The sequence below is a fragment of the Lycorma delicatula genome, chromosome 4 (assembly GCF_047948215.1).
Source record: "Lycorma delicatula isolate Av1 chromosome 4, ASM4794821v1, whole genome shotgun sequence".
Taxonomy (NCBI): Eukaryota; Metazoa; Arthropoda; class Insecta; order Hemiptera; family Fulgoridae; genus Lycorma; species Lycorma delicatula.
In genome coordinates, this window is record NC_134458.1 from 122,453,368 (window position 1) to 122,466,508 (window position 13,141).

At 33.2% G+C, this 13,141-nt stretch overlaps 1 protein-coding gene across 1 annotated transcript in view; it reads right to left on the bottom strand.

Moving 5' to 3' along the window:
• The window catches only part of LOC142322711 (WD repeat-containing protein 18-like), a 30,834-nt gene extending 18,592 nt beyond the window's left edge, over positions 1–12,242 (bottom strand). Inside the window, exons 1-4 of the mRNA XM_075361787.1 lie at positions 12,148–12,242; positions 8,340–8,566; positions 3,514–3,703; positions 1,449–1,653 (exon numbers count right to left, since the gene is read on the bottom strand). Coding sequence (XP_075217902.1) covers positions 1,449–1,653; positions 3,514–3,703; positions 8,340–8,566; positions 12,148–12,242 — 717 coding nt within the window. The remainder of the gene's footprint in view (positions 1–1,448; positions 1,654–3,513; positions 3,704–8,339; positions 8,567–12,147) is intronic.
• Positions 12,243–13,141: the final 899 nt, after the last annotated feature.

A 13,141-nucleotide genomic window follows, 5' to 3' on the forward strand; every position in this document is an offset into this window, starting at 1 on the left:
GGGACTGTTTATAGGGGGAAGTCAACTGCCACGGCATCCTGAGGCGACTGATATGCTGCTTAACGGTGGTTCTGGTCGCCCCGAGGGTGCTTAAATAAATAAATAAATGAGACAGGTAGAAACAGATAATGGTATTGTATTGTAAAGATTTATAATTTTTCTATTTATGTTATTTGGGATATTATCTCAAATTTTAAGATCGGGGCCCTTTACACCCCATAAGTGTTGATTGTTTTTTGTGTGTTTTAATGTTTTTGTGTATTTTGTGCTTTTAAATAAAAATGTAAGGGCCCTATACACTTACATATGACAACCCTGATGGTGATACTAACCTTTTTTTTAAAAATGTGACGAGAGCTAATGACCGTAGCAGTCGATGCCCGTAAAAAAAAAAAATAATAATACTCTTAGTGTTAATCCTAATATTCTAAATACTAGAGTAATGTATCAAAACAAAAAATTGAAAACTGGTCCATCAATGGATCAATTTTTAATAAAATGCAAAATAAAGTTTGTGTAATAATATAACTTAACAGGATTAGGTACTTAAATATCAGTTGATGTTCTTATATTGGAAATAACCTACATAAGACCAACATAAATATAGTTGGGGAAGGGGTGGAAAATCGACCCTAGCCTACAGGCAGCAAACCCCCAAATCCAGCCCTTGTGAGAGTGTAGGGTTCCTGAATAACTGAACACTTAGGGCAGACCTATGTAAAACAGTTAAGAAAAACTTAGTTTATGCTATTAACTGTTAAAATAAGTAATGTTCCTGGGTTTGTAAAATATTTTTATCTGGAACGGAACAATGAAGGTTTCTTCTAGGTCATCCAAACAAATGTGAAATAAATCTATCATTTTTTGAAAGATCTGAATCTCTTTAACACTTGTGTTCAGGAAAAAACTTGTATTGTCACAAGAATTTAAAATTTTATTCTCAGATTAAAACTCTAATTGTTTTATGAGAATAAAAACTCACAAGTGATTGTAAATTAGAAATGAGATAGTTCTTGAAACTGAAAAAAGCATATTCACACCCAAATGGATAATGAAAAACAATTTTTATTTTGATTTACAATATTATTGTATGTATTAAAATAAACATGAAAAATAAGTATAAGTATATTGTTTGTTAATTACTATTAATAAAAATAAAAAAAACAACTATGAAAAATATATAAGTAAAAAGTGATATAAAAGATTCTATGGATTAGATTACAAAAAAAGTCACATGATGAAGATAAACAAAACGTCCAGCACTTAACAAATATTGAACCCACTCAGTATGTAATTCAAAAAAATTGGGAAACATTTTTAAATGTTAGAAAGAGTAGCAAAGGTGGTATGAAATATATTTTAATTTATTTATAATTAATAAAAGTATTTATGTATAACATAATTTTAATGTGTTTACAGCCTGTTGAGTGAAAAATAAAATATATTACCTCTCTCCCAGTTACAGGTTTAAAATGTATCCCACGACCACATATATGCGGTCCTGTGATGAATCTTGTTGAATTAGGTTTACGTACATCCCAGAACTGAACGGTATTATCCCAGCCTCCAGTTACCAAATCATTTGCAGATTTTGGATGAAATTCTGCACAGAAAACTCTTGATGTATGACCATCCACTTTTCCCATAGTTTCACTGAAATAAGGTTACAGTGTAGCTTATTTTATAATGAATAAATATTTTATACATTAACTGCAAAGAGAATAATGTTTCTTATGCATTCATATAGAGCTGCTAAATATAGGAATATATTTCATCATCTTACACAAATATATTAGCTAACCAAAATATACTTCAAACCCCTAATATTAATCTTTATCTTTGCATCAGTCATATATTTACTTAAATTACTAATTTAACTGATCATGAATTTCTCAATCACCCACCAACTGAAGGAATTGTCCATTCAAGTTTTTTCTTGATTAATCTTAAAAATTCTTCATCTGAATTTAACCATGATTGTTGTTACTTTCTGTTTTCAATTTTTCATCTTTTCCTGCAATAAAGTACTAAATTCTGTTCTAATATTTTAAAGAATTGTTTTATAGTTTTTAAATGTATTGGCATATCTGTTCATATTAGACATTTATTTCATACTCTTTCCATCTAATGTTTGGTTTTTAATATATTCATTCATCCATTTTCTTCCATTTTCATTCATCCTTTGAAAAATTAAACTGTAAAAAACAATTACCCACCATCTAGTGCAGTAATGTTCCTGTCAGATAATGCTTATATGTTTGTTACTAGTAGAAAGTTATAAAGGTTAAGGGTTGGACTTCATCCTATTTCATTGCTTTCTGTAGAGATATTTACTTTCCTGTTGTTCTGATCTAATCTATATGATCCAGTATGATCTGTATGATCCTTATACAGTTTGGTAATAATGTATTTTCTTTTTCTGCATTCTGATTATGTTTTGTTTCTAATTTTAAAGATTTTATATCATAGATTAATCCTTACTGAACTTCGCAAAGGGAAGCCTTATTCTTCAAGACTTTTGGGGAGTGGTGGCCTGACTGAGGACAGCCCTACTTCCTACTATACGCCAGGCTGCTTACTTTATTGCATTTTATGTCTACATTGCATCATGAACATTACTACGTTATGGTGCAACACCATACAGCTTACAACATTAACAAAATATCACACATCACCCACTATCATATCTTACATTAAAGTTATTTGTGGTCATTGCAGAACTTTACTAATGGCAACTGTAATTCAAGGTGGAACAATTTCTTCTAGTAATATGGTGAACCCAGTGGTATGTATTCTCAGCTCCAATAAGCATGGGCTCCGCAGAAATGGTCTATTTATTTCTGATACTCATGGGAACAAACTTCTAGATATTCCACCTAGTTATATGGTGGTTTTTAATACATTTAAAATGACGATTGCTTCAGGAAGTGAAAAGAGGCCTCATTTAAAATGATGTGTTGAGAAAGTAAATAACATGACTGTCCTTTGTGAACACAAGATTTCTGCTAATTAGCACAAGGAGAAGCGAAAGAAAAGAAAGTTTTTTATGACTTGGAACATGTAAAACATCCCACATACAAGTGATACAAGATTGTGTTGCTTTCTCTAAAATTAATGATGTTCATTTTATGGCCAATTCCTACAATGAATAAAGTAAGGTGTCATTTGTAAAGCTGAATAATGTCAAGAATATATATAAGAATGAAACAAGAAACCAATTTACTCCTCATTTATCCCAGTAAAAATTATTTTTTAAGCCTGGGAATAGTTAGGGCAGTTTCAGGAGAAACTACTATCTCATATCATTCACCTAAAAACATTTAGTTGATACGTAACATCCATACACTGTGTTCAAAGTGTAGAGAAGGCTTGTAAAGAGTGCAATTTTCTATTCTGCTTCTGCAGTTTGATGTTAAACTACAAGATGTAATTTAATTTAATTCTTAGATTATTATTTCATTGTTTTAATTTTAAAGAGCCTATTTTATTTCACTTTTTGTTTTATGTTTTTACCTGCTTTTTAATGTTTGAGAGACTGACATAGTTTTTTCATCATACAAATAAATTACTGAATCATCTCCAACTGTAACAAAATTTGGTAAAATTGGTGAAAATGAAATTCCTAAAGTTTGTCTTTGTTCATCCAGTGTAGTAGCAACATCTCCTGTTTGTGCATTCCATAACTTTACGTAGCCATTTGCATCTAAAAACAGATTTGATATTATATTAATTCAAGAATGATAATAAACTGTTTTTATGTGTTTAAAACCATGGTCACGTGCATGTGCATGTATATACACAATTAATAAAAAAACACCTATGAACACACCAAAATAGTAAGCTTAATGCAGAATGCTGCATATAAATTTGATGACTTTTTAGTAGAAACAACTGCTTAATTACTGAATAAATTAAAATTCTAATTTTACTAGAAAGTATGGTGTACACATTATTTTTCAATTACACAAAAGATAAGAATAAAACAAATAAAATCATCTGAATAATGTCCATTTTTCACGAGGCACTCTTTCAAGCGTTCAACCGAAGCTCTAAAAAACACAGTCTAACCTTACTTGTATTATAGCAGCAATTTCCTGGCTTAAAGTGACCTGAAGTTCACTCAAATTACGGGGTTTACCCAAGTACTCTGGATTTAAGAAATCCCCACAAGAAGAAACATATGCAGAGATACGCCAAACAAACATCGGCCAGTAAATTTCTATTTTAAATAATCCATTGCAAAGGTAGTTGTGAGGGCAGTTGCCCCATCTTGCTGGTAGCACTCGGTAGCGAGTAGTGAGTTCGGATATTAAGAAAGTTTTTAATCGTGGTGTGATACGGGGGGGGGGTTTAGCTTCAACTACTTGCTACCGTTCTCACGTGTTGTTCTCGTCGTTTTTTATTGTCTTGGATGACCTGGTCTTTCCGTTAGCTTACTTTTTAAAGCTGAATCTGTGGCTCTGTACACCTAACAAAATGTTAAGATATGGAACACGACTTCTTCGACCGATATTTAAGTGTTGGCGGAACTGGCACTGGTTTTAAACGCAAGATTCATAATTTCTAAAAAAAACTCGCTGAGTAGAGTTTTTCGCCTAACCGGATATCCATGGCTACTGAAATACCACCGTGAAGGCAGACGGCCCCATTCCTTTCCTCCTTCCCTAATCGCCTGTTCTGCAACCACTTGTCGATCATTCTCAGATAACTAACTGTGTTGATTAACTGCGCCATCAAAAAAATAAGACGACCAAGGAGATGTTCAGCTGTCATCCCAACCCAAATGAGATGCATGGTCTCTATTTCCTCAAAAAAGTGAGGATCGTCTTTCGTCCAGAAAAATAAACATTTCTGTTACGAGAGCTTTGTTGTAGTACGTGACTACTTGTCTGATTGCACGGCTGTTTAAGGATGCGCACCTAGTTGTGGAAAAGTCCGTCACCAGGGGAAGCCCGCAGGGCTCTGTTCTTGTCCTTGCTGTGGAATATTCCACAGCAAGGGAGCGGTATTCGACGGATTTTTAGGACTGACATTCTCGGAAGGGGTCACGGCCCAGGCTTTCGCCGATGACTGTCTCCTGTTAGTTCCTGGTAAATCACGACCGCAGCTAGAAGATCGAGCGCAGGCGGCTTTGTCAACCGCAGAGGACTGGATGGACATGAAAAATTTAAAGATTTCTGTGCCCAAGACGAAGTTTATGCTTCTCAAGGGTGCAGACCAATTATCATACAGTCATAACCCCTGTATTAAGTATAAAGACTGTGTAATCAGCCGAGTTCGAGTTCATAAGTACCTAGGTGTTTTGTTTGATGAGAAGTTGCTGTTTAGCAAACACATTAGGCAAGTAGCAGCGGATGTCGACTCTGTGATGCACAAGCTTAGGAGGATTGCTAGAAAGGATTACGGGCTGTCGAGCTGTCATTTGTACATGGTGTACCGATGTGTCTTCGAAAGTATGACCTTTTAGGTGGCGTCCGTTTGGGCGCATAGGTTGGAAAGAAATCGAGCACTTATTCAAAATTTAAGGAGTGCCCAGCGCAGAACCTTAATTGTATGCACGTGTGTTTTTAAAACAACCTGCTACGAGTCTACCACCGTATTGGGTTAGGCTCTCGCAATCGATTTGGTGGTGAAAGTTCGGGCGGCCATGTGGAAATTACGAATAGGCAGGGAGGCCGAGGTATTTGGGATGCGGTTTCGAATCGGGCCTGTACCGGAGCGGAACGGTGATCGCAATGCACCGGTTCTTAATTTCGTTCAGTTGGCCATCTCCCGCCTGCGGAGGAGGTTTTACAGCCTCGCGATGGAAGCATGGCAGCAAGAATAGCACGCCACGACTAAGGGAAGATATAAGTATAAATTTATACAGGATGGTATGCCTCTCCTTCGTTTTTAAGGCAACGGGAGCCTGAGTGCTCTCCTACCATGTAAATTTAAACCAATATTTGTTTCGGTTCCGCCTGGCAGCTAATGAGCTGTGCGTCTGTGGGGAAGTCCACTCGACCGAACACATGATGTTCGACTGCCCAGCTCTTGGGGGGGCCAGAAGTCAGGCCACCCTGGAACTTAGAGGTCAAGGGGAAAATTGGCGACTCACAAGCGGCGAGTCAATGGGGCGAGAGCCGCATTATCAGGCCGTGTGGGAGTTCCTTGATGCAGTTGCTTTGTTCAACCGACATCAGTAGTTTGCCTAAGGGAAAAGACTCCTACTGCGCTGCTGTAGGAAGCTAACCGAGAAATATGACTAGCTACCAGCGAGATTATGGCTACATGAGCTTTAATGGTTTACAGGTACTTGCTGGCATTCAGCGGCCTAGGCGTGGCAGCGAATTGCTGTCTTTGAAGAGATAAATTTAATTATTGATAGTCATATATGTTTTAGTAGTTGACGAGGTGCGCCTACCCATTTTAGTGATATATGACAAGTGGGTGATGGGACACGTAAGTGAGTGGTGTATGATACTACGTTTATTCCGCTCACACTATTAGGTTAGCTCTAGGAGCTAGTTAGGACACTGGTCGCTAAACTGTTTAGAGGCTCAGTAAGCATTCGGTATTATGCTTTAGGGCGACCGAATGAGATGGTGGCGGGAGAAATGCCAAGCAAACCAATCTTCTCCCATGTCAGTAACATTTGTCGTGATGGTGTTGGACGTTCGTCGACCCACACATAAGCTAATAAACGTCCTGACAGTGAATGCACTCATATACACCATCGTTCCACACTCGATTACGATTAAGGTCATCCCACTACGAATGAACACACCAGACGATCCCCACTAGGACTTATCCTCCCCACCTTTTGCATCAACACTTAGCGATATCAACGGTGAGAATTGGAAGCAGTAGAGCCAAATTAAGCTGCATTTATTACAGTGTAAAGGGACTTCCCGCACACATAGTACGTATATTTGTAACGTGTGTATAAGTTAACAGAAAAATTACAAACACTTTCTAAATTTATTGTTAACTAAAATTTATTTGCCTCCTAGGATTTTTGCCTTATTATTTGTTTGTTTTTTAATCTTTCCCAGTCAACAGTGGGCTAAAAAAATGCAGGTATGTAATATGACATTAAAAATAATTAATAATTACAATAGTAATTTAAATGTTTTTCTTCTATGAAATAATTTCACTGTGGATTTTCAAGAAGAACATAGTTAAACAATTGGTACCAGGTAGTTCGGTTTTTCTAAAGAAATTTAAATTTACACACACACACACACACACACACACACACACACACACACACACACACACATATATATATATATATTAAACAATACATAATTAATAACTATTTCTGTTTAAATAGTTTCCTCTAAAAATTGCATAAGAATAAGTTACTATTAGATTAACAGGTAATGATAGTTACAGGATTCCTAGACTTTAGCCTGTTTCTGAAAAAGTCATGCAGGAAATCTCTTGTAGGAGTAATCAGTTTCAGTTTGTTAGGTGACATTACCCTATTAGAACCAACAATCATCATTTCCTGACAAAAGATGAATTGCATAAAGGTCTTTTGGTGAGTTCAGAATCACTCAAAATATTTGTTCAACTAATCTTTTGGTATAACTCAGTACACACTCCTTTTTTTTCATAACTTATGTGCAAAAAGCAGATGTGTTTATGTGTTTGTACCACAACATTTAGGTTATATATAAACCCAAAACCTTGTTCAAATTGATTTATCAATGTGGATAAAAAGTTTTAAATCAGAGAAAACAATCAGTACTTTTATAATCACTTTCATTTAATTCATGGAAAACTTTAATTTGATACAGGTGTAATTTAAAGATTTCTCTAACAGTTGTATGAACCAAACAAAATGAGATATATTCATTTGTTTTAACTTTCTTAAGGATTTTTTTTTGAAATATAACCATTTCTTTTGAAGTTTATTCACTATTTCTTTTAAAATTAATCTTTTCCTGATTAATTTTTGATTACAAACAACTCCTATAATGAAACATTATGACCAATTTTTTAAAAGGTTTTTTGTTTGATGATAATGAACATTCTTTCTGCAGTTTATAAATGAATCTTTTATAATGCCACGCTCAATTGTTTAACTGCAAGAGCTGAACTGGAAATTTTATTGAGCTACTCTCAACAATTATAATGAGGTCTTGACACAATTCTCAGCTCTGTGAGTTTTTACCTCCTCATATCAACTCCCAAGTATAAAATTTCCAATGTTTCTTTTATATTATAATTGTATAAACAAATTCTGTTTAAAATAATGGTGTAATTTCAAAAGTAATCACTTTGTATGACTGTATTATATATACATAAGATTAAATAAGAAAAAGACTTGTGGATTTAAATTAAATACTTACAAGTTGCCATGAAATAATTTAAGTATGCTTCATCTCTAGGCGGAACACTTGTAATATCAGTAACAGGTATCGTAGATTGATTGTCAGTATCATTAGCGGTACCCAATACCTTTGTTAACTGTAATGTTCCTGATTCGTAAATTCGGATCAGTCCATCAGAACATCCTGTTAATATTTTGCTGCCATTTTCTATATATTTTACACATGTAAAATCTTTACCTCCTGTTCTATAACACAAATATGCATCTATATAAATAAAAACAATAGTAACGGTGATAAAAGATGAACATTATATTAAGCTATACTTTTGCTCCATATTTAATGTTTATGTAAATGTTTCCTTTTCTTTTCCATAAGAATTTTGCTTGTTTGGAGTTAATGACCTTTAGTTTATGACTAAGTTACTGATAAATCAACTAAAAGTACTATTTTCAAAAAATATTTTAAAAGAACTTTCTATAAGGCTTGCATAAAATATCAAGTCTCTTTTATTTAATTAAAAAATTACTCAATTAGTAGCTCATATTAATTAGATTCAATATTTAAAGAACATATCAATAGAAATTCTAAACAGCGATTAAAATATACTGATCAGTATGTCTAAATAAATGACACTTAATTTTTGTTTCTTAGTCATATGTTAAAAACAGTCATTACAATTAAATTTTTCTCCAGAACCACTTATATAATTTTTACTCTTAACTGGACTTAAATACTCCTGTTACTATTATATTTTAATTATTAGAGTTTAGTGTTAGTTACATTATCGTCTTATGAATTGTCAACTGGGACTGGACCAGAGATGAACAACAAATTTTAAATAGGGCTTGTAGCCTGATATGAGGCAATAGTGTGAGTATTTCAAAATAAACCAAGATAATAAGTTCTTTATTTTTACTTACTTCATGAGATTAGGGATTCAAAAATTCATAACAGCACTAACAAACTTTCGCCAATTCTTCCTATCTTAAATTGGGTGTTACCTACACCTGATCTTCTAGATTAAATTTAATATCTTCCCAGCATCATTTGGACCTACTCAAAGATCTCATTCCATCAAGACCCTTTTAAAACCCTACAACTAAAACCCTGCAGTCATTTGTTTGTTTCCAGTTCAAGTGCCATATCCTCTTAATCATACTAACGACGACACAATCAACAACTTACTTATACTCACAACTTTTATTCATTAACCTCAATGACTACATCTAACAACCACACAAGACAAACAGTAAAATTATATTTTATGTATCCTGAGTTTAACCTGTTTTGATAATAATCAAGAGCCCAACAGCTTATCAAGGAATAAAAACACGTTTTTCCCAAATGTAATCTTTTCTGAATTTTTCATCTATTTTATTACCACTTGTTAGAATCATTTCAAGGTATTACTGTAAATTTATCAACTCCTTTGGAAGACTTCACATTCATGTACTGACTAACATATTTTTAGTGCTGTCTACTATGTTCAAATTGTTCACATAACTTAACATGTAGAATTTCTGTTTAAAGATAAACCTTTTGCTATTGAGTTTTCATTTTTCTGATGACATTCTAACACCAATAGAACAAGAGGAGAAAGTGTCTGTCTCCCTGTTTTTGCCCATTACAAAATCATCTGATAACTGATTTCCCACATGAACTCTACCTTAGATCGATCCATACGATTCTGAAATCATTCTAAATAGCTTTATGGAAATAGTAAATTGAATTAATATCTTATACATATAAACTATTTCTTGGAATTGTAAGCCTTTTGGAATTCTGAAATAGCTGATGAACCTCGTCATTATGCTTGTACTTCTTTCCCAAAATCTCTCTGATAGTGAAAATTTGATTCATCACGGATCCACTTCTTCAAAATCCACATAAATGACATCCCCAATAATTTTGTCAGTTGATGTTAATCTTGAAAGTAAAATAATAGATAAGATTTTATAACATTGGCAACAAAGAGGTATCTACAATTATTACACTCTACCACATTTCCCTTTTTTATGAATTGTAATAATAGATTGTTTCCATTCTGCTGAAATTTATTATTTGTTCCAAATTTCATTTCCCCTTCTGATTTTATTAATTCTGACTGTACACAGTCTGTTCCCAGAGCTTTATGATTTTTCAATTTCATGATCAATTATTGCACTTCTTTAGTCAGTAGTTCAATCACCTGGGGTTCAGCAACTGACTTTCAAAGTCTATTCTCTGTGTCTGTCTCTCCATGCATGTTCAATACTTCACTGAAATAATTCTCTCATAACTTAAGAATGTCCTTGGAATGTGCAACAGAGTCCCCATTACTACGTTTCACTACTTTATTTGTATCAAAGATTGATGCAGGAACTCCAAAGTTATTGGTTGTTTCTTACTTGCTTCAGGAAATCCATCTATGAATCCCAGCAAGGCTGCCATCCAGTCACCTACCAGCACTATTAGGACCTGTGAAATTTTCACTGATTGCAGGGGTAGATTAATCTGCTGCTAGTGTGTGGTTTGAACCCTATCCTAACTGATGCTAACCAATTTTTTCCAATACTCTATGTCAACCATCACTGGGAAACCTCAAATACCTGAGGACTGCAGAAGTACTCTCTTACACATAAAATGTGTTGCGTATAGATGTACCAGTACATGTCAATCTTTTATTGTGTCTCTTGATTGTTACACTGAGGTAGGATTATCACTCACACCCAGGCCAGTAAGCTGTATGTGACTATTTATTCAATATTTTACAGCTACCCTCTGTTTTTATATCCTCCTTTCTTCTATCTTTAGCCTGAGGACATGCTGGGTCGTGGGAATCAGCACACACTGAACAAAATCAATATTTACACTTAGTTCTTTATTTTTAAAATCTGTAAATTATTACTTTAATTAGTTTAATACATATCATTTTATTCATTCACATTAGATTAATATTTGCTGAAAAGAAGACACTTGTTTAAAAAAAAAACATCCATTCTAGCAAACCAAAAAAACTCGATTTTTATAAAAAAACAATATGACAATTTATCTCATTCTTGTTCTTGATTTTCATAAAACTGAACAGATATACTTCCCATTATGAGAAAGGACTTATTATACTTTATTTGCCATTTTTAATAAATCACCAACTGTTAAAAAAATATTTTCACCAATTTATGTAAAATACATTTCATCCATCCAGATATTCCAGATTCGAATCCTGATCAGGCCTGACATTTTTCATATGCTACAAATTTCTTTTCTCATAGGCAAATGACCAAATCAGTCGATCCAAATCTTTATTGATTTATTTATTAACTCGCTGGTTAGGGGTCTACCCCCTGGACCCCCACTAAAAACCCACTGAAAACTAATAAAGTCTGTTCAAATTATAAAAAAACTATCATGTATTGTAATTTCTTCAGAGCAACTCTTTGGTCAATACAGGATTCAAACTTTGAGCTATCTGAAGTGTTCAGGTTTCAGAATAGTGGGCTGCCATCTTAAAAATAGTGGTTATAGCTGGTTTCCTTCCTTAGTATGAGTAAAAAAGTATTTTGCATCGTTCTTTCATTACCCAACAAACACCACAAGAAGGTGACTGTACTCATTTCTAATTTTTTATTTTGTGTTTTTTAGTCAAGTAAGGTTGTGTTCAATTACAGCAAGGTCCTGAATTCGATTTGACAAACGGTTTGGCAGAGTAAAGTTGAATATCAGCTAGGAACATAATCTGTAACTGCAAGCTATTAAAATGGCTATTGTCTTGAAATGGTGAAACATTTTGTAATGACAATAGTTCTATATTCTTTCTATACATCAGGTTGTGTTGCAAGAGATTAACAGTGCTTGTCTTCCCATACAAGAACTTTCATTTAATGCTAACAAACTGTAACAACTATCATTTAATGCTATTGGCTCTTTGATTCTATTTGTCATTGCTTTTCAAATATTAGCTTTTAATTATCAGTGTGACCTGCCATGGCAATCTGAATAAATAACAAGTTACAGAACAAAGATATTCAACTACGGAATTAGATATTAAAAAATATTCTAAAATATATTTATCAGTTAGTGATTAAAGAATAAAATTATTATTTTCATTTTTGAATTATGTACATTTTCTCTTATTTCATAGCTGAAAGATTTCAAATTAGTACACATTTCATATTTTTTCACTGTTTCATAAAATGTTAATATAGATACATAGATTCACCTTATTATTGGACACATATCTTAACACAGTTTGTGGAATAATTCAAAGAAAAATGTACTTGAAATAATGTATTTCATGAAGTAAAAAAAGTGGATTTTGTGATAGTTTCATATTATTTTACAGATATATCTTTGTTTTCTATTTACATTATTTTCTATTCATTGTTTCAGTAAAATATGCACAAGAAAATTCATATCAATTAAATTAATATACACATATGATTATTCAAAACGTTCTTATAATTACTACTTATTAATATATTTTGTGCTGCATTGCATACAATGCAGTACACATGCAATGCTATAATTGCATGTATTGCATATACTATTCATATATTTAATCACTGTTAAAACTACTGTTAAAATTTGTTTAAATGGAAAAAAGTCATTAGTTTAATTATTAATCATTATTCAAATACTAGTCAAGCATGGAATTTCTTATATGCTGCAAATTCCATTTCATATTCTCAGCTCAAGATTCTAGCTTGTAGAGTGAATTAATCATCCCAAAAAAAATTATAATGTGTCATTTTGGGCTTAAAGTTTTACAGTGTTCTGTTTTGTGTCAACGTTAACTAGATGATTAACAAGTGTTAGTCAACACTGTTTAAATTATTTATTGT